Genomic DNA, 23,031 nt, shown 5'->3' on the forward strand with positions numbered 1-23,031 from the left:
CATGGCTACGGATTGGGAATCTATTCCTGATGTGCGGCAGGTGGAATTCAGCTCTGGCGGAAGAACATTGGAGAGGATTTTCCGGTTCCCCAGCCGTGTGTTTCTCGGCAGCACGCCGTTCGATGGTGGCAGGATGTTATCTTATTGCCACATGTCAATGGGGTTACCCATTGAATCCACCCCATGACACCACGAAACCCGCTGGCGGAGTACGCTACTGATAGGAAAGTGAATCACAATGAGCCGAGAATTAGACCATAGTCTCCCAAACGGAGAATCCTGTCCCTCATTTCAAACACAAAGGGCAGGATTTCACTGTGGAATTCAGAACTCCAGTGATGGGACCAAATGGGATACTGAGCTCGAACCTATCAGCAGCAAGAATGGCACAGCAAGATTCTGTGAGGTGGTTTCCTAACTGACCATCTCCTAGCTCACCATTCTACTGAGGATGACAGACAGGCTCTGAAGCCTCAGCGTGTCACCAAGAGACAGGTTAAATGGAGGCATCCTCAGAGGGGTTACATTAAATTAAATGATGAGGAAAGGAAGCCAAAAGGTCCCTCAGGTCAGAGGTGAAACCACTCTCAATGGCTCATTGGGCCACAGGGCCAGCCGGCCTTTTCTTCCCCTTTTTGGAGCATTGTGGCTCCAGCCATCACCCAATCTGCTGCAGATAGGCACTAAATTAAGCTGGTGGCCTGGGCATGCAACAGGGGACATTCCACTGCTGGCTTGAACCCATAACTTTTGATGCACTGTGATACCACATGACACAAACTACCAGTGAGTTATGCCACCCAGCGACAATGGTCATAATTTGGAAATAATCTAACGCTACATCCATTTGACTAGATTGAAACGGTTCAGCCAGTAAACAAAATATCTAAGCTATTAGTTTGAGTTGATCACCAAGCTAGCAAACTAACTTTACCATTTTCAACCAATTAAAACAACGTATTCCCTCCTTTCACCAAAACAGACAAGAAACACCCAGAAATAATGTTAATGCTTACCTATAGCTTTCTCGAACACATTTGTCTGCAGCTACATAGTCGTTCCTATGCAGATGGACCAAGACTTGTGCAATTGTTTTCTAGAACAAATAGGCAGTAATACAATTAAAAACACATTAATGTAATATATACATTTGAAGAAATAGTGCTTACAGTTTTTCCTTCCTTGTGTAAAACATATTTCAATGTCAAGCTCTTAAAATGTTATGTTTTACCTCCTCCCCACCAAGACTTTCACCATTATGTATATAAAAGGTAAGTAGCCATAGTGCCAGATGACCATAGGCTGATTTCCCTTTTGAGGGGGAAGAGTTAACTGGTGGTGATTTATCCCAAGGATCACCACACCTCAGATGAGGGGCAAGGTTGAGAAGATGGGCCTTCATGAATAACTTCAGCCGGTATGGGAATTAAACCCACGCTGTTGGCTTCACTCTGCATCACATACCAAAAGTCCAGCCAACTGAGTTGTGTATATTTTCATTGCAAATGTGGCCTGTTGGCGTAATGGTGTTGATGGAGCAAATTGAAGTTTTTGAGACCAAAGTTAAAACATATTGTCCCAAATTTCTGTAGTTGTAATGATAATGAAAAGGTCAACTCTCGCCATCATTCATCCTCAGAAATGGACAACAACTTCCAGAGTCCACATGTGCACAATTAAACATTGAAATTCAGACTTCAGTTGCCGATATTGACTGCAGAGGTTCCCCCAAATTGCAATCAAGTAGCATTCACTGCAGTTAAGAAAGCTTCCCTTTTATGATCTAGTCTCACTGTAAAATGGGGTGTAGCTGTGTTTTGAAATGCCGCACCAACCTCAATTACTGCTGCGGAACCTTACTGACCCTGAAAACTAGTTTGAGTAGAATTTCAATTTTTCCAATGAAGATAAAAAAAAGCACATTTATATTTTTTTTAAGTTTATGATATTTCAGTTCTACCGTAATCCCATGTGTATGTCCAAATCATTTATTTAACTTTCTTTTAAATTTCAACTAAAGAGTAAAAAATTCAGTGATTTTTATTTTCTGGTTTGCTGTCTATGAGAATACTTTAATTTAATCGATTGCTTACCTTGATTGATGGCATCATGGATTCAAACTGAGGTCGGGAAAAGGGAAATCCATACTACTGAGATTGCTAGATCTTCATGGCAGCTGTCTCAGAGGTCAGCAGCAAGCACAATCACTTGGCAGCCGACCACAAAATCCCAGCCACAGCTGGAGCAGATTGTTACATTTAACCACTGCCCAATCATGAAAATCAGAAAGACTGTGGGGCTTAAATTTAACTTTGATGGGTCTTTAAATGGGAAGGAGCAGATTGACCACCTGTCATACATTCTGCCTAGCTTTCTTTTGAAGTCAACGGAAAGAAATGAAGCATATAACTCAGTGACTGATTCGCTACTATCTGTTTTACCCACCTGGCATGTTGAATTTTATCTCCATACTTAATAATTAGAAAACAACATTTGTGCACCAACTTGCATTGATCACTCAAGGCCTCTTATTGTATAAAGCATCAGAGGGCCATTGTTGCTGTGCAGACTATCTAAAAGCTATCTATTTGTTGCAAATTTCTTCTTTCCATGCTATTTTATGTTTTTCAAATATTTATCCACTTTTCTTTGCATAATTTACTGTAGATTCTGCTTTAACTGAAGTGGCAGGCTTTTCCTATGTAAAGAAAACTCCCCTCCAGCTATTTGTTCTTTGAATGTGATCACAAGTTTATGCCCTCCAGTTTTTGACCCATGAACACTACAAATGTTTTTTCTATTTAACTTAGGTCTCTTCCTAACAACATTTAGAATTGTACCCAAAAATAAAAGGAGCATAATATCACATGTATAGAAAATCTTCCTAGAATGGGAGACATATTTAACCACATTATAATTATGTTTTTGATATTCAAATTTGTGTTCAGTCCTGTGGAATGGAACAATATTTTTGAGTCTCAGGTCAAATACAGCATATACTGAAGTAAAGTCAAACCCCTTCCTAGTGTGTGTGTGTGTGTGTGTGTGTGTGTGGGGGGGGGGGGTTTAAACATTTTACTGCATTGATATAAATTTGATTACTCACAGCAAACGTTCTTAAAACATCTGAGCTAGATTGACATTCAATCTTAATTTATGTTGATATACGAGCAAATTTACTCAACTCAGTAGGAATTGGGTACAGACTCCCTAAATTAATTTCACACTGAACATAACCTGTTAAACCATCAGGGTATTTTTGAAAGCCAACCAGTTCTGCTATACGAAGGATTGTTCACTAAATACTAATCAACTAGATTACCAATTAACTTTAATAGCATTTTGAGCAGGCAGGGCATGGACGTTATAGATTTTTCTTTCAATTCATTGTATAATGAATCAAGTACTTTCAAATTAGTATCTAAATCAGGATCAAGTGGACAATATACTAGCAGGCTTAGCTTTAGAATTTTATATAATTCCTGATTACACTGTTTATCAGATAGAAGTGTCAACAGTAGACAGAAATTTAAACCACAATTTTCAACCATCAATGCAAGAAAATCTTTGCCTACCTTAAAACATGTTGGGTAATTCTCAACTTCCTTATACATGTTCTTTTCCTTTAGAAGAGATGTTGCAGCTTCATCAAGTCTTAAAGACAGAAAGAATAATTTAACAGTTATAAAGCATTTATACAACCTGACTTTGCTGTGACAAATAGATTTTTTAAAAATACTCTAAATTAACAAATACTTATTCCATAAATAGAACCTTAACCATATCTACTATAGCCAATTACTTTGGCATTTGAAAAGTTAATACCAGTCAAGCACAAATGTGAGATTCTATTTTCTACCGATAAATCAGTCAGCGTTCAGTCATTTTAGAACATATCGATGGCTATTCTTGAAATTGTAAATGCAAAGAATTTAATACTGAAAATACAAACAGCAGTAGAGAAACACAGACAATTGTGAATGGTGTACCACAAAATGGTTGCACACAAGAAAAAGGTTCAATTTACAATAAGTTCACGACCGCTATGTGTGGGGCCTGTGGTGGGTGGAGGGAGGATCGAGCACCACGGGCGTGCTCAGGAGATGTCTGGGCAGCATGGTAGCATTGTGAATAGCACAATCGCTTCACAGCTCCAGGGTCCCAGGTTCGATTCTGGCTTGGGTCACTGTCTGTTCGGAGTCTGCACATCCTCCCCATGTGCGTGGGTTTCCTCCGGGTGCTCCGGTTTCCTCCCACAGTCCAAAGATGTGCAAGTTAGGTGGATTGGACATGATAAATTGCCCTTAGTGTCCAAAAAAGCCCTTAGTGTTGGGTGGGGTTACTGGGTTATGGGGATAGGGTGGAGGTGTTAACCTTGGGTTGGGTGCTCTTTCCAGGAGCCGGTGCAGACTCAATGGGCCGAATGGCCTCCTTCTGCACTGTAAATTCTATGATCTATGATCACAGCTAGGATTCTGGAGTTAGGACAGTAGAGAAAGACACAAAACTAGCAAAGCCAAAGCTGAAGGAGATTATTTCCCAGACAACCTAATGTGCTAAACCTAGTTTTAAAAAGCAAACTAAATTGCTCCAGGACAGATGGTCAGTTCTCCACGAACAAAGTCACCAATCAGTAGGGTAAAGGTTACCCAAATAGTGCTGCAATATCAGATTAAACTTTACATTGGATATACAGCACAGAAACAGACCATTTGGTCCAATGCTTCCCAGTGTTTCTGCTCCATCAAGGCTCCCCTCACCCTTCCTCCTCATCGAACTATAATATGCATATTTGAAAATTGCAGCGATGAGGAAAGATTGGGGGCGCGATTCTCCGCACCCCAAGCCGGGTGGGAGAATCACGGGAGGGCCGAGCGAATCGCGCACGTCGCCCTGGCACCCCCCGCGATTCTCCCACCCCCCCAAAATGGCGTGTCGCGTTTTGCGACAGGCCGCTCGGAGAATCGCCGCTCGCCGTTTCTCACGGCGACCGGCGATTCTCCGGCCCGGATGGGCCGAGCAGCCTGCCGAACCCGACCAGTTCACGCCGGCGCCAACCACACCTGGTCGCTGCCGGCGTGAACAGCGCGCGACCGCTGTGTGTGGGGCCTGTGGGGGGGCGGAGGGAGGATCGAGAACCACGGGCGTGCTCAGGAGATGTTTGGCCCGCGATCGGTGCCCACCGATCGTCAGGCCGGCGTCTCTAAAAGACGCACTCTTTTCCCTCCACCGACCCGCAAGATCAAGCCGCCATGTCTTGTGGGGCAGCGGAGGGGAAGACGGCAACCGCGCATACGCGGGTTGGCGCCGGCCAACCTGCGCATGCGCGGCTGACATCACTTAGGCGCCGCCGGCCGCATCATTCCCGGCACGCCGCTTTGATGCCAGCGTCGAGGCCGAGCGCTCGGAATTCACGCACCGTCGCTCCTAGCCCCGGAGGGGGGGAGAGAATAGGGGGCGAGGAGCAGCCTCCGACACCGGAGTGAAACACTCCGGGTTTCACTCCGACGTCGGCTGTTTGTCTCCCTTTGAGAGAATTGCGCCCAGGATAGGCGAAGGTTGTTTTCCTTAAAATAGAGGAGCATAAGGGGTGACCCAACTGAGGTGTTCAAAATTGAGGAGCGTAGACAGGAATGACTTGTTTCCCCTAGCTGAGGGGCCAGAGGGCATAGATTCGGGAAAGGATTAGAGGAGTCATAGGGAAAAACACAGAGGGTAGTGGATGTCTGGAAGTTGGTGGTTGAAGCTGAAATGCTCAACGCATTTAAAAGGTACCTGGATCTGCATCTGAAGTGCTACAGACCAGGTGCTGGAAAATGGGATTAAAATGAGCAGCTAGTTTCTTTTTTCTTTTTTGGCTGGCGCAGACACAATGGGCTGAATGGCCTCTTTCTGCACTGTAACATTTTTATGGTTCTATTTACAGCTACAGTTTTCCAACAAATGATCGGATTGGATAAAAGTCTATAAACAGAAAGCACTATTCCCTACATTTATCTTCATTTTAAATCTACAGGTAGCCAAATCTAGTTCGTGGAAAGGTTCTTACCTGCGAGCCCGAACCAGCAACCGTGAAACTTTTCCAAGCAATTCAGCAGACTGACGTAAACGCTCTTCATTCTACCAAATGAAAAGTTCACTGTTACAAAGTAAAGTCAAACATTTAATAATCAACTACACAGCATACTTAATCACAACATGCAGTTTGCATTCTTAAATGAGATATCTGCAGACTACTAAACTCTTCTTTTAAATAAATTCCTTGATTTTTCTGGTTATCGGCATCATCACTAACCTCCTTTCGCTTTTTGTGTTGTTGTCTCCCTCTCATTTGAATCTATCTAACATTTGCACTGAAACAGTCCTGCTTGAAGTCACAAGTGAAATTGATTGCAACCTTGGAGCATTATCCTCCCTTCACTGCTGCACAGCCTTTGACAGTTAATAAAAACCATCCTCCTCCATGCCACCTCTCCACCATGAAGCTCAATGGATGCCCTTGTTAGGTTCCACTCTCCTCTATTCAATCACTGCAAGAACATCTCAAGCAATGGCATCTGTTCCCATCCCACTAAACTACTCTGAGCCGATCAATGACAGGCTTCACCTAGACATGGAGTCAACTTCAGCTTCACCTCTACACTATATCCCTGCAGTCCTCCATTGCCTGTGCTGCCAGGCCACTTTTCCAACATTTAGTTCTGCATCAGATGCAATTTCCTCCAGTGAAATATAGGAACTGCTAAATTAAGAAAAGATCAAGGACCATTTAATTTGCATCCTTGTGGTTGCATGACACAATAGTTACTCCTTAGTTATAGGAATTAGTTTACAACAGACCACAGGGCTAAATCGCTGGCTTTGAAAGCAGACCAAGGCAGGCCAGCAGCACGGTTCGATTCCCAAAACGGGCCTCCCCGAACAGGTGTCGGAATGTGGCGACTCGGGGCTTTTCTCAGTAACTTCATTTGAAGCCTACTTGTGACAATAAGCGATTTTCATTTAATTTCATGACACAAGGAAAACCTCAGTGGTGGAGGGCTTTTGGAATCAAGGTCCAAAGCTACCTGTTTCTTTCAAGCATGTAAACCAAAATGAAATCTTCTGAAAAGGTCAGCACAAACTTCTACATCAGAAGCCTATTCCATAGATTCAAAGATTGGCCTCGATTTTAATCTCTCCCTATCCCCCATCAGGCAAGTTGGGTTGACGTATCAGACAACCTGACCCAATCCAACCCTCACGCCACCACATAAATGCAATTGGTTATTTCAGTCCAATTCTGGTTGCAAACAGAGGAAATCTGATCCTAGTAGATCATGAGATATGCTGGTCTTGCTAGTCATGTTATGCAGATAACAGCATCTCTAGCATGATGATTCCAAATCTGCTCATTTATTCATTTACGGGATGTGGGCGTCGCTCGGTTAGGCCAGCATTTTTTGCCCATCCTTAGTTGCCCTTCAGAAGGTGGTGGTGAGTTGCCTTCTTGAACCGCTGCAGTCCAAGGTGTAGGTACACCCAGTGCTGTTAGAGAGGGAGTTCCAGGATTTTGACCCAGCGACAGTTAAGGAAAGACGATACATTTCCAAGTCAGCGTGGCGAGTGACATGGAGAGGAACCTCCAGGTGATGGGGTTCCCAAGTATCTGCTGGTTTTGACCCAACCCAACTTCCAGCATCAAATTCAGAAAGGGAAGTAGCTTGAAGTAAGTTCACTTATACTGTTCACAGCCCGTTCAAACCTTAAAAATAATTTGATTTGATCTTTCCGATCCTAAGCAATTTTGGAAATTTCAGACATCTAAAGTGAAAAATAATTTAATGAGCATTTTGGGGGAGGAAGCTAAGTGGACACAATGTTTTTCTGTTGAGCTAGTAATTCACCCTGTATGCAACTGTTATGAATTTGCTTCTGAACAGATACATAGCAAAATCCTTCATGGTATTGAATCCCACAATCCAGAAATATAGAGTTACAGGATAATGCTGGATTATTGACCTCAAGAAAAAGCATTTTAGTCGCTTCTCACATCCGCAGTATTCAATTTGTCTCAGCCGATGTTGAGAGAATGTTTTCCAGACTAGGCAACATTCAGATTTCTAGTGGATCCAACTTTGGCAAACATATTTTGACACACACGTTGTGAGCACACTTACCAGAACTTTTAGAACTGCCATTTCCCAGATAAGTGGTTCATTCGAACTGAATAAATAATTGAGTTTAGTTTAACTGTGCCTTATTAGTCTGTTCTTTATATTTTGAGGCTCACCAGTATTCAAAATGAAAACTGAGCCGTTTCTGATTTTGTCTAAACTTACAATTTTTTTGAAATAAGACAGAAAGAGCTGGAAAAACTCCAAGTCCTGCAGCATCTACGGAGAGAGAATTAGCGTGACAAGTTGAGTATGACTCCCGGGTAAGACAGTCGAATCTGCAGTCATACTTGAGTTATAACATTAACTCTACTTCTCTCTCCACAGATTCTTCAGGACTTCCAGCTCTTTGTTTTGTACTTTCATAGAACATAGACATAGAACAGTACAGCACAGAACAGGCCCTTCGGCCCTCAATGTTGTGCCGAGCCATGATCACCCTACTCAAACCCACGTATCCACCCTATACCCGTAACCCAACAACCCCCCCCCCCCTTAACCTTACTTTTATTAGGACACTACGGGCAATTTAGCATGGCCAATCCACCTAACCCGCACATCTTTGGACTGTGGGAGGAAACCGGAGCACCCGGAGGAAACCCACGCACACAGGGGGAGGACGTGCAGACTCCACACAGACAGTGACCCAGCCGGGAATCGAACCTGGGACCCTGGAGCTGTGAAGCATTTATGCTAACCACCATGCTACCCTGCTGCCCCCTGCTTTCCATGTCGAGGATCCGCAGGATTTGATTTTGCTATACTTCTTTTGGGTTGATTTGTACATCCAATTTTCTCCAGGTTTTGATGCTAAGAATATAAACTGAAAAAGTTGAAAACTGAATTTTTAAGTTGGCAATTAAAACATTGAATTTCATAATTCATAAAATATAGGAGCAGAATTAGGCTATTCGGCCCATCGAGTCTGTTCCACCATTCTATCATGGCTAATATGTTCCTCATCTGCTACCTACAATGTTACAGACCAAGAGGTGCGTGAGTATCCACAACTTACCTCAAACACTGAAGCAGCCTGTTGGTAAAGATCTACAGCTTTTTCCAAGTTTACATTTTCTATCAGCCTGAAACAGAACAAAAATATTATTTAATCTGGCACTACCTTTTAGTCAGTTAATAGTATTGTAAAACATACTAACACAATTACCATCTAAGGGACAGGCAGGTAGACCACAGAAAGTGGAAGATTCCATAATCAAGTGAATAGTTTTTTATGGCAGTCATGACTGGGAGTCCTGAATCGTATGCTACTTTTCTGTCATCAAGGTGAAGGATACCACAGAACAAGTGGGCAAACTTCATGGGTGGGAGGAGAGCAGCTTAGTCTATGTTTTAACCATGAATTAAAGTGTGTTTCAGGTCATGCAGAAGAAATTTAAGGAGCTATGCATCAATTATGAAAAGTACACGGGTTGCAAGAAAGGCGTGCTTTGGGTTGCTTCCTCTGCTACCTACTGAATAGAGAGGAAGGTTAGGAAGATCGATATATGGTGGTAGCGCTGGTGCCAGCAGGACAGGTTCACATACGACCAAGAAAGCACAACACGTTTATACTTTCTCAGGAAACTAAGGAAATTCGGCATGTCCACATTGGCTCTTACCAACTTTTACAGATGCACCAGAGAAAGTATCCTATCTGGCTGCATCGCAGCCTCATATGGCAACTGCTCGGCCCAAGACCGTTAGAAACTACAGAGAGTCGTGAACACCGCCCAGTCCATCACACAAACCCGCCTCCAATCCACTGACTGTCTACACCTCCCGTTGCCTGGGGAAAGTGTGTACCATAATAAAAGTCCCCGCCCACCCAGCTTATTCATTCTTCCAACTTCTTCCATCGGGCAGGAGGTACAAAAGTGAGAACACACACTAACAGATTCAAAAACAGCTTCTTCCCCGCTGTTACCAGACTCCTAAATGACCCTCTTGTGGACTGATCTGATCTCTTCACACATCTTCTCTACTGAGTAGTACTACACTCCTGTATGCTTTACCCAATGCCTGTGTCTATGTATTTACTTTTTTTTAAATACATTTAGAGTACCCAATTCTTTTTCTTTTCTTTTCAATTAAGGGGCAATTTAGGATGGCCAATCCGCCTAGCCTGCACATCTTTTTGGGTTGTGGGGGCGTGACCCACGCAAACACGGGAAGAATATGCAAACTCTACATGCACAGTGACCCGGGGCCGGGATTGAACCCAGGTCCTCGGCGCGTGATGCAGCAGTGCTAACCACTGCGCCACCGTGCTGCCCAATGTCTATGTATTTACATTGAGTATTTTATGTTTTCCTTATGTATTTTCTTTTCATGTATGGAATGATCTGTCTGAACTGTACGCAGAACAATACTTTTCACTATATCTAGGTACACATGACATTAAACAAATCCAATCCAATCCCATCCATTCCTGAGAGAGAGAGAGAGAGAGAGAGAGAGAGAGAGAGAGAGAGAGAGAGAGAGAGAGAGAGAGAGAGAGAGAGAGAGAGAGAGAGATAGCATGAGAATAAAGTTTCTTACTTCCCAGCACGGTCTAGTGCCATGGCAGCAGTATCAGGTGTACCACTCTCAATGAACATCATGCTGGCTTTCTCAATGAGATGAACTGCTTCTGGCAATCTGTGCATTTCCTATTTAAAAACATTAGTGCAGGATATTTAATCTGTTATAGTTGAAGTTAAATATCAGTGAGTGCAACACTCATTCGAAATTGGAGGATAAGCGATGGGGAAAATAGAAATACATTATGCAAGTTATGTGCTCTTTCCCATGCAGACTTAAAATATTACTGATAATAATTTATTAAAACAAAAGAGCTTTTATCAAACATTCCCAGAGTATCTCTGCTTCTAAAATGATGGCATCTAATTATTTCCGTAGCTAAAACAATCATCTTCAAATTATTTAGCATCACCTTTGGGACTGGGACAGTTTCTGGGGAAGGTGGTTTAATAAGGCACAGGGAATCCACAGCAAGGTGAAGTAAAGACATTTATTTAACAACAATATAGTCTATACAAGGCCCGGTTATTCCCCCAATTTTAATTGGGATAATCATAGTGCAAAGGGTTTAGAGGGGGTAGAGTTCTTAAAATGTATTCAGAAGAGCTTTTTATGTCAATGTGCAGAAGGTCCAACAAGGGATGGAGCAGTGCTGGACCTAATTCTGAGGAACAAATCCAGAAAGGCATTTAAGATGGCAGTGAGAGCATTTTAGTAATAGCGAGCACAACACATAGCGAGCAATCGTCTTGCATGAAGATCCTATACCCCAGAATGATGCGTTGCAAGACCTGTGCCTCCATCAACCGGATCTCTGTGTTTTCGGGATTCTTAAGGTGGAGGGGGAGCAGCCCCAAGTTGTGGTCCGCATAGGTATCAACAACATACGTAGGAAAGGGGATAGGGATGTAAGACAGGAATTCAGGGAGCTAGGGTGGAAACTTAGATCTAGGACAAACAGAGTTATTATCTCTGTGTTGTTACCCGTGCCAAGTGCTAGCGAGACGAGGAATAGGGACAGAGAGCAGTTGAACATGTGGCTACAGGGATGGTGCAGGAGGGAGGGTTTCAGATTCTGGGATAGTTGGAGCTCATTCTGGGGTCGGTGGGACCTCTACAAACGGGATGGTCTAGACCTGGACCAGAGGGATACCAATATCCTGGGGGGGGGAAATTTGCTAATGCTCTTTGGGAGGGTTTAAACTAGTTCAACAGGGGATAGGGAACCTGAATTGTAGCTCCAGTATACAGGAGGTTGAGAGCAGTGAGGTCATGAGTAAGGTTTCAAAGTTGCAGGAGTGTACCGGCAGGCAGGAAGGTGGTTTAAAGTGTGTTTACTTCAATGACAGGAGCATTGGGTGGGTGAACCTGCGGCATGGGTTGGTACCTGGGACTTCGATGTTGTGGCCATTTCGGAGACATGGATAGAGCAGGGACAGGAATGGCTGTTGCAGGTGCCGGGGTTCAGATATTTCAGTAAGGTCAGGGAAGGTGGTAAAAGAGGGGGAGGGGTGGCATTGTTAGTCAAGGACAATATTATGGTGGCAGAAAGGACGTTTGACGAGGACTCGTATGGGCTGAAGTTAGAAACAGGAAAGGAGAGGTTACCCTGTTAGGGATTTTCTAAAGGCCTCCGAAAAGTTCCGGAGATGTAGAGGAAAGGATTGCAAAGATGATTCTGGATAGGAGTGAAAGTAACAGAGTAGTTGTTATATAACTTTCCAAATATTGACTGAAAACGCTATAGTTTGAGTACTTTAGATGGGTCTGTTTTTGTCCAATGCGTGCAGGAGACTTTCCTGACACAGTAAGTAGATAGGCCAACGAGAGGCGAGGCCATATTGGATTTGGTACTGGGTAATGAACCAGGACAGGTGTTAGATTTGGAGGTAGGTGAGCACATTGGTGATAGTGACCACAATTCGATTATATTTACTTTAGTGATGGAAAGGGATAGGTATATACCGCAAGGCAAGAGTTATATCTGGGGGAAAGGCGATTATGATACGATGAGGCAAGACTTAGGATGCATCGGATGGGGAGGGAAATTTCAGGGGATGGGCACAATGGAAATGTGGAGCTTGTTCAAGAAACAGCTACTGCATGTCCTTGATAAGTATGTACCTGTCAGGCAGGGAGGAAGTGGTCGAGCGAGGCAACCGTGGTTTACTAAAGTAGTTGAAACACTTGTCAAGAGGAAGAAGGAGGCTTATGTAAAGATGAGACGTGAAGGTTCAGTTAGGGCGCTCGAGAGTTACAAGTTAGCTAGGAAGGACCCAAAGAGAGAGCTAAGAAGAGCCAGGAGGGGACATGAGAAGTCTTTGGCAAGGATAACCCTAAAGCTTTCTATAGATATGTCAGGAATAAAAGAATAAAAGACTAGAGTAAGAGTAGGGCCAGTCAAGGACAGTAGTGGGAAGTTGTGCATCGAGTCCGAGGAGATAGGAGAGGTGCTAAATGAATATTTTTCGACAGTATTCACGCAGGAAAAAGACAATGCTGTCAAGGAGAATACGGAGATACAGACTACCAGACTAGAAGGGCTTGAGGTTCATAAGGAGGAGGTGTCAGCAATTCTGGAAAGAGTGAAAATAGATAAGTCCCGTGGACCGGATGGGATTTATCCTAGGATTCTCTGGGAAGCTAGGGAGGAGATTGCGGAGCCTTTTGTCATAATATACACCAGTATATCATGGTGCGGACACACACTGATGGACACAAGCAGGGACCAATCAACATGTACAAACACGGCAGCCAATCACCAGTTAGAATACACACACTATAAAGGCAGAGGGCACCACGGTTCCCGCTCATTCTGGGTGCTGCCTCTGAGTGTAACAAGAACTCATTCAGCCCAGCACAGACTTACAACACGTGCTGAGAGAATCAACTGGTTCGGACAAGGCTTAAGTCTCTAGTTTAAGTTAGCATCATTTAGACCCACAGTCATCGTGTGTTAGTTAGTTAGAAGTAGTTAATAAAATTGAGTTGAACCTTCATCAGTGTTGGAAGTGTCTGTTCATCTCTCAAGTCTACACTAGCCAACACTTCATGATACCAGGAGTTGAGGGATTCTCGCACTTCGGAGACCTACCTTTCAGTGATCTGCCTTCCACCAGTCTCGTGCCATCCTACAGAATGGACTCCGTTCGCCCACCGCCACCTCTCCGCATTGCAGGGAATCTGAGCTCGAACTGGAAACTTTTCAAACAGCGCTTCCAGCTGTACCTCTAAGCCAGGGAACTGGAAGCTGCCTCGGACGCACGGAAGATTGCTCACTTCCTCTTCACAGCCGGTGACCATGCTCTGCACATTTACAACTCGCTCACCTTCGATGAGGGGGGGGGGGGCGGGGAGACGACAAATCGAAGTTCAGGACCATAATTCTGAAGTTCGACAGCCACTGCGCGGTCGAGGTCAATGAGAGCTTCGATAGATACATGTTTCAGCAGCGAATTCAGGGTAAGACGAGCCTTTCCAGTCCTTCATTACCCACCTCCGTGTCCTTGTGCAGTCCTGCAACTACGGGTCTACCTGATTCCATGCTCCGTGACCAGATTGCTTTTGGTGTTCAATCTGAGCCCCTGTGCCAGCAGCTACTAAAAGTAATGCAGCTAACTCTCTCCACGGCCATTGAGACCTGTGTACTTCATGAGCATGCCTCCATGTGCTACTCCTGCATCCAGGCTGCTGAAACGGCGCGGCAAGCCCCTTACGAGGCAGAACGGGTCCAAATTATTGAATTTTTTCAGGCTCTGGATCTGAACAATGGCGCCCATTTCGTGCGCTTTTCGCGGAGTTCGCTGCGTGTAAGCGCGGGACGTGCTGACATCACGGACCACTTCGCGCAGATGCGCGCTACGCTGGATCGCCCCGCGCATGCATGGTGGCGCAACGAATGTTCCGACGCTCCGGCGTGCGGCAACTGCAGCTCCACCCACTTAAAGCGGCAATGTCCCACGAAGTCCCGACGTTGCCTGCAGTGTGGCAAACGAGGCCACTACGCTGCAATGTGCAGATCTTCCATGCCTGCTGTTTTTCGAACGTCCACCCAACCCCACAGAGACGTCAGGGCTATCCAGCCTGCCATCAATGAACCTACTCTAGACCTTGATTCCGAAATGTGCTTGCAATGACCCACAGGTCCCGTTCCAAATCGGCGTTGTTACTACGAACAGGATGTCCCCCAAGCATGGCACTGAACATGTCCACGTCCACAGCGTCAGCCAGGATGATGAGTGGTGTGCCACCCTTACGGTCAACCGGTCCCCTGTCAGGTTCCGCCTGGACACTGGCGCTTCTGCCAATCTCATTGAGTCATCTGATTTTCGCAAACTCTGCGTACAGCCTGCTGTCCTGCCATCTGCGTGTAAATTGCTGGACTACAATGGCACTGCCATCGCCGCCAGCGGCTCCTGCCGCCTTGAGGTGACACATCGTGCTCACAGTCATTCTCTCGTTCGAGATTGTTGCTGCCAAGCCTCCTTGCTTGGTGAGCAGGCATGCAAGCTGCTCCACTTAGTGCAGAGAGTACACTCTCTCTTCAAACGATGTGTCTGCATCCTCTGACACAGACTTCAGGGCGCAACTCAACTCCATCATCCAGCAATACCATGATGTTTTCTAAGGCATGGGCACGGTCCCCTACACATACAAAATCTTACTCAAGCCCAACGCCATGCCTGTCGTTCACGCACCTCGCAGAGTCCCAGCGCCCCTCAAGGACCGCCTCATTTCTAGGGTCACGGAATCCACAGACTGGGTAAGCTCCATGGTCTGTGTCAAGAAGCCATCCGGCGAGCTGCGGATCTGTATTGATCCTAAAGATCTGAATCAGAATATCATGCGGGAGCACTACCCGATTCTGAAACGCGAGGAGCTCACGTCCGAGATGGCCCACGCCAAACTATTGTCAAAACTGGATTCCTCGAAGGGTTTCGGGCAGATCCAACTAGATGAGTCAAGCAGGAAGCTGTGTACATTCAACACACCCTTTGGGAGGTTCTGCTACAACCGGATGCCATTCGGCATCATCTCTGCGTCCGAAGTTTTCCACCGGATCATGGAGCAGACGATGGAGGGGATCGACGGCGTCCGGATATATGTCGACAACATTATTATCTGGTCAACCACCCCGCAGGAACACATTTCCCGCCTTCAGCGTGTTTTCAGGCGCATCCACGAACACGGCCTCCGCCTCAATAGGGCCAAATGCATCTTCGACCAGTCAAAACCACAGGGCAGCAGGGTAGCATGGTGGTTAGCATAAATGCTTCACAGCTCCAGGGTCCCAGGTTCGATTCCCGGCTGGGTCACTGTCTGTGTGGAGTCTGCACGTCCTCCCCCTGTGTGCGTGGGTTTCCTCCGGGTGCTCCGGTTTCCTCCCACAGTCCAAAGATGTGCGGGTTAGGTGGATTGGCCATGCTAAATTGCCCGTAGTGTCCTAATAAAAGTAAGGTTAAGGGGGGGGGGGGGGGGGGGGGGGGTTGTTGAGTTAAGGGTATAGGGTGGATATGTGGGTTTGAGTAGGGTGATCATGGCTCGGCACAACATTGAGGGCTGAAGGGCCTGTTCTGTGCTGTACTGTTCTATGTTCTATGTTCTATGTTCTAAGTATCAAGTTTCTGGGGGATCAAATCTCCCCCCAGGGGGTGCGTCCGGACGAGGACAAGATTGCAGCAATCACGTCCATGAAGACGCCAGAGGACAAGAAAGTGGTCCTCCGGTTCCTGGGTATGGTGAATTTCCTCGGGAAGTTCATCCCAAATCTCGCCTCACACACCACGGCCCTCAGAGACCTGATTCGCAAAACCACAGATTTCCGATGGCTTCCTGCTCACGAGCGTGAATGGCAGGAGCTGAAGGCCAAGCTTTCCATGGCCCCAGTGTTGGCCTTTTCCGACCCGACCAAAGAGACCAAAATCTCTACTGATGCCAGTCAGTCGGGGATTGGTGCCGTGCTCCTGCAACGAGACGAGGCCTCGTCATGGGCCCCCGTTGCGTATGCGTCACGGGCAATGACTCCCACAGAGCAGCGCTATGCGCAAATTGAGTAAGGGTGTCTCGACCTTCTCACTGGAGTCGTGAAGTTCCACGACTACGTCTACGGACTTCCGCAGTTCACGGTTGAAACCGACCACCTTGTAAATATTATCAAAAAGGACTTGAATGACACGACGCCTCGCCTCCAGCGTATCCTACCCAAGCTGCGCAGGTACGACTTTCAACTGATCTAAAATCCTGGCAAGGACCTTGCCGTTGTCGATGCCCTCTCAAGGTCGCTCACAACTCCGTGTGATCATGACGGCTTCATTTGCCAAATAGATGCCCACGTTCAGTTTGCAGCCTCCCATTTCCCAGCTACGGATGCACGACTGATGCAAATTCGCCGCCAGACAGCGGTTGATCCACTTCTGCAGTGGGTGATGTGCCTAATGTTAGACGGGTGACTCGAGGGCCAATGCCCGTAATTTTACAACGTCCGCGATGACCTGGCGGTTGTCAACAGGGTGCTCCTGAAATTGGATCGCATCGTTGTCCCACAAAGCATGCGCCAGCTAGTGTTGGAGCAAATCCATGAAGGCCATTTAGGAATCGAGAAGTGCCGCCGCAGGGCCAGAGAAGCCGTCTACTGGCCGGGCATCAATGATGACATCGCCAATGTTGTGCTCAACTGTTCTACCTGCCAGCGTTTTCAGCCCGCCCAACCATGGGAGACCCTGATGCCCCATTAACTCGTCACATCTCCTTGGACCAAAGTAGGCATCGACTTGTTCCATGCATTGGGCAGGGACGACGTCATTATCATCGACTACTTCTCCAGTTACCCGGAGGTCATCTAGCTGCACGATCTCACATCCTCGGCTGTGATCAGGGCTTGTAAGGAGATATTTGCCCGACATGGCATTCCGCTGATGGTCATGTCAGACAATGGCCCATTTCGTGAGCCAGGAATGGGGCAGCTTCACCCGACACTACAACTTCGAGCACGTTACGTCCAGTCCCCTATACCCCCAATCCAATTTGAAGGCGGAAAAGGGGTTCCATATCTTCAAGCGGCTCCTCAGCAAGGCCGCCGATGCCAGCTCAGATTTCTATCTTGCTCTGCTGGCCTATCGCTCCGCCCCGCTCTCCACCGGCCTGTCGCCTGCTCAGCTGCTAATGAATCGCACCCTCAGAATGACGGTGCCATCAATTCTCGCTCCCAACCTCGATTATGTTCCCGTGCTCCACCGCCTGCACATGTCTCAACTGCAGCAGAAAACTTCCTACGACTCACGGGCTGCTGACCTTCCTGACATCCATCCACACGACAAGGTTCACATCCACCTCCTGGATGGTGGCTGGGCTGCGCCTGCTGTCGTTCTAAGGCAGGTGGCCCTCCTCTCCTTCCTGGTTCGCTTACCGGATGGATCCATTCGGCACCGCAACAGGCGTGCTCTTCGCCTGGTTCCAGGGTCGTAACAGGATCCTCCGACCAGCTCTTCTACTGATCCCACCGTGGACTGTGTGGCGCGTCCAGTCACTCTGCCTGCCCCTGACAGTGCTGCAGCCCTCCCGGCTCCTGAGGCACCAGCCATTGCCCCACCCTTGAGACGGTCAACCAGTGTTCGTCGCCCACCTCAGAAACTGAACATATGAACTCTGTACACATGTGGACTCTCTGAAATGTTTTTTTTTCCCCTATATCCTTTATTGTTGCATTCTTTATCCAGTGATTTGTAAATAGATTCGTTGGTTGTTCCAGTTCATGGTAGTCATCTGCACCAGGCACCTTCCTCTGTAAATAGTCTTGTTCCCTGTATATAGCTTTGTATATATGTCTTCGCATCTCACACGTAGCTAGGTACATTCTCCACTCAACCACACTATTTATTATCACATGCCTATATCAACATTTTTTTTTAATAAAAGGGGGATGTCATAATATACACCAGTATATCATGGTGCAGACACACACTGATGGACACACACAGGGACCAATCAACATGTACAAACACCGCAGCCAATCACCAGTTAGAATACACACACTATAAAGGCAGAGGGCACCACGGTTCCCGCTCATTCTGGGTGCTGCCTCTGAGTGTAACAAGAACTCATTCAGCCCAGCAGACTTACAACACGTGCTGAGAGAATCAACTGGTTCGGACAAGGCTTAGGTCTCTAGTTTAAGTTAGCATCATTTAGACCCACAATCATCGTGTGTTAGTTAGTTAGAAATAGTTAATAAAATTGAGTTGAACCTTCATCAGTGTTGGAAGTGTCTGTTCATCTCTCAAGTCTACACTAGCCAACACTTCACCTTTGGCTTTGATCTTTAAGTCATCTTTGTCTACAGGAATAGTGCCAGAAGACTAGAGGATAGCAAATGTTGTCCTGTTGTTCAAGAAGGGGAGTAGAGACAACCCTGGTAACTATAGACCAGTGAGCCTTACTTCTGTTGTGGGCAAAGTCTTGGAAAGGTTTATAAGAGATAGGATGTATAATCATCTGGAAAGGAATACTTTGATTAGAGATAGTCAACACGATTTTGTGAAGGGTAGGTCGTGCCTCACAAACCTTATTGAGTTCTTTGAGAAGGTGACCAAACAGGTGGATGAGGGTAAACCAGTTGATGTGGTGTATATGGATTTCAGTAAAGCGTTTGATAAGGTTCCCCACGGTAGGCTATACAGAAAATACAGAGGCATGGGATTCAGGGTGATTTAGCAGTTTGGATCAGAAATTGGCTAGCTGGAAGAAGACAAAGGGTGGTGGTTGATGGGAAATGTTCAGACTGGAGTCCAGTTACTAGTGGTGTGCCACAAGGATCTGTTTTGGGGCCACTGCTGTTTGTCATTTTTATAAATGACCTGGAGGAGGGCGTAGAAGGATGGGTGAGTAAATTTGCAGATGACACGAAAGTCGGTGGAGTTGTGGACAGTGCGGAAGGATGTTACAAGTTACAGAGGGACATAGATAAGCTGCAGAGCTGGGCTGAGAGGTGGCAAATGGAGTTTAATGCAGAAAAGTGTGAGGTGATTCATTTTGGAAGGAGTAACAGGAAGACAGAGTACTGGGCTAATGGTAAGATTCTTGGTAGTGTGGATGAGCAGAGAGAGCTCTGTGTCCATGTACATAGATCCCTGAAAGTTGGCACCCAGGTTGAGAGGGTTGTTAAGAAAGTACGGTGTGTTAGCTTTTATTGGTAGAGGGATTGAGTTTCGGAGCCATGAGGTCATGTTGCAGCTGTATAAAACTGGTGCGGCCACATTTGGAGTATTGCGTGCAATTCTGGTCGCCGCATTATAGGAACGATGTGGAAACATTGGAAAGGGTGCAGAGGAGATTTACCAGAATGTTGCCTGGTTATGGAGGGAAGATCTTATGAGGGAAGACTGAGGGACTTAAGGCTGTTTTCGTTAGAGAGAAGAAGGTTAAGAGGTGACTTAATTGAGGCATACAAGATGATCAGAGGATTAGATAGCGTGGACAGTGAGAGCCTTTTTCCTCGGATGGTGATGTCTAGCACGAGGGGACATAGCTTTAAATTGAGGGGAGATAGATACAGGACAGATGTCAGAGGTAGGTTCTTTACTCAGAGTAGTAAGGGCGTGGAATGCCCTGCCTGCAACAGTAGTGGACTCGCCAACACTAAGGGCATTCAAATGGTCATTGGATAGACATATGGATGATAAGAGAATAGTGTAGATGGGCGTTAGAGTGGTTTCACAGGTCGGCGCAACATCGAGGGCCGAAGGGCCTGTACTGCGCTGTAATAATCTATGTTCTACGTTCTGTGATGGCAACAATATCATAATTCCATGTGTCAATCCATGCCCTTAACTCATCAGTCTTACCTGTAACATTCGTAGCATTAAGTTTGTTATGGAAAAGGAAAAGATGGTCTGCAAAAAGTGGTTTTGGATTGGGGAAGACAGATTTTATTAGAAAAAGACAAGATCTGGACAAAGTAGACTGGGAACAGCTTCTTGAGGAAAAATCTACAGCAGAGCTGTTGGGGGCGGGGGGGCATTCAAAAAGAAAATGGGGAGAGTACAGACCCAACATGTTCCATTTAAGGTGAAATGTAGGAGCAACAAACCCAGAGAACACTGGATCTCTTGGAATATTCAGGGCTGGACAAGAGAGGCCTTTAGCAGGTACAAAGGGAGCAAATCAGCAGAGGCTTTTGACCTAGAAACTATAGAATACCTCCAGTGCAGAAGGAGGCCATTCAGCCCATTGAGTCTACACTGACCCTCTGACAGAGCACCATACCTAGGTTCATTCCCCACCCTATCCCCGTAATCCCACTTAACCTGCACATCTTTGACATTCAGGGGCAATTTTAGCTTTGCCAATCTATCTAGCCTGCACATCGTTGGACTATGGGAGGGAACCGGAGCACCCGGAGGAAACCACACAGACACAAGGAGAAAGGCAAACTGCACACAGTCACCAAAGGCTGGAATTAAACCCGGGTCCCTGGCACAGTGAGGCAGCAGTGCTAACCACTGTGCCACCATGCCACTCTTGGGAGCATCGCAAGTGCAGGACGAACTTAAGAAAGCAAATAAGAGAACAAAGAGGAGCTCGAAAACGCACAGGCAGGTAGGATTAGAGAGAATCCCAAGATATTCTATAAGAACATTAAGGGGATGAGGATAACCAGGGCCCATTACGGACAAGGGGACAATCTGTCCGTGGAGGCGGAGGGCATTGGTTTGGTGTTAAACGAGTACTTCACTTCTGCCTTCACTCGGGGACAGAAGGATGTAGGTACAGAATTTGGGGAGGAACTGTGAGGTTCTTGAACAGTTTGACATAGGGAGTGAGGAGGTACCAGAGGTTTTGGCGGGCCTAAAAATGGACAAATCCCCATGTCCAGATGAGCTGTATCCCAGGCTGCTGTGGGAGGGAAAGGAGTAAATTACAGGGGCTCTGATCCAAATGTTAATTCCTCTCTGGCTACAGGGGCGGTGCCAGAGGATTGGAGGAAATCTAACATGGTTTCACTTTTCAGTAAGAGTGGTAGAGATAAACCAGGGAATTACAGAACAGTGGGTCTCACATCAGTGGGAGAGGAACAATTGGAGAAAATTCTGGTAGAGAAAATTTGATCAGAGATAGTCGGCATGGCTTTGTCAGAGGTCATACCGAACATATTTGATTGACATTTCCAAGGTGACCGTTTGTGTAGATGAGGGTAGTGTAGTTGATGTAGTTTATATGGATTTTTGCATATCCCTTTGACAAGGTCCCAGATGGGAGACTGATAAAAAAGGTAAAAGCACATGGGATCCCGGGTAACCTGGCAAGTTGGATCTAAAATTGGCTTAGTGGTAGGAGACAGAAAGTGGTGGTAGAAACCTATGTGTGTGACTGGTATGTCTCAACCTCCGCACAGACAATGACCCAAGCAGGAATCGAACCTGGGACCCTGGCGCTGTGAAGCAACAGTGCTAATCACTGTGCTACCATGCCTCCTCATAATCATCTTAGATACAGAGGTGGTACCAAAGGACACTTGTTCAAAAACAAAGTGTGTGGGGATGAACCCAGGAACTATGGACCGGTCAATTTGGGACAAATGGGGATCAATTAAGGCTAGCCAGCATGGATTTGTTAAAGACAAATTGTGTTCAGCTAACTTACATGAGTTTTTTGATGAGCAGTTGATATCATGTTTACGGACTTCAAAAAGGCATCATGTGCCACCCAGAGGAGATTCACTAGGATGCTGCCTGGGATGGAGCAGTTGAGCTATGAAGAGAGGCTCGATAGACTCGGGTTGTTTTATTTAGAGCAGAGAAGGCTGAAGTGGCACCTGATTGGGGTGTATAAGCATTATAAAGTACGTCCAAAGATGTGCGGGTTAGGTGGATTGGCCATGCTAAATTGCCCGTAGTGTCCTAAAAAGTAAGGTTAAGGGGGGGTTGTTTGGGTTACGGGTATAGGGTGGATACGTGGGTTTGAGTAGGGTGATCATTGCTCGGCACAACATCGAGGGCCGAAGGGCCTGTTCTGTGCTGTACTGTTCTATGTTCTATGTACGTGGATAAGCATTTAAAATGTTGTGATATTCAACGCTATGGGCCAAGTGCTGTAAAATGGGATTAGTGTAGATTTAGTGCAGTTTTGTCAATGCAGATTCGATCGGCCACAGACATCTGGTTATCACAGACATCTTTAACCTATCCCTACTCCACTCCGAGGTCCCCACCTGCTTCAAGAAGACCACCATCATACCGGTACCAAAGAAGAACCAGGCAACGTGCCTCAATGACTACCGCCCGGTGGCCCTGACGTCAGTTGTAATGAAGTGCTTTGAGAGGCTGATCATGAAGCGCATCACCTCCATACTCCCGGAACG

The 23,031-nt window shown here is 46.2% G+C and overlaps 1 protein-coding gene across 1 annotated transcript in view; it reads right to left on the minus strand.

Annotated features, from left to right (window-relative positions):
- napgb (N-ethylmaleimide-sensitive factor attachment protein, gamma b) overlaps window positions 1-23,031 on the minus strand; it is a 62,352-nt gene that overhangs the window by 11,471 nt on the left and 27,850 nt on the right. Inside the window, exons 6-10 of the mRNA XM_038808672.1 lie at window positions 10,695-10,804; window positions 9,172-9,238; window positions 6,050-6,120; window positions 3,576-3,654; window positions 1,017-1,096 (exon numbers count right to left, since the gene is read on the minus strand). Of these exons, the coding sequence (XP_038664600.1) occupies window positions 1,017-1,096; window positions 3,576-3,654; window positions 6,050-6,120; window positions 9,172-9,238; window positions 10,695-10,804 (407 nt within the window). The remainder of the gene's footprint in view (window positions 1-1,016; window positions 1,097-3,575; window positions 3,655-6,049; window positions 6,121-9,171; window positions 9,239-10,694; window positions 10,805-23,031) is intronic.

Source organism: Scyliorhinus canicula, chromosome 10, assembly GCF_902713615.1.
Source record: "Scyliorhinus canicula chromosome 10, sScyCan1.1, whole genome shotgun sequence".
NCBI classification, from domain to species: Eukaryota; Metazoa; Chordata; class Chondrichthyes; order Carcharhiniformes; family Scyliorhinidae; genus Scyliorhinus; species Scyliorhinus canicula.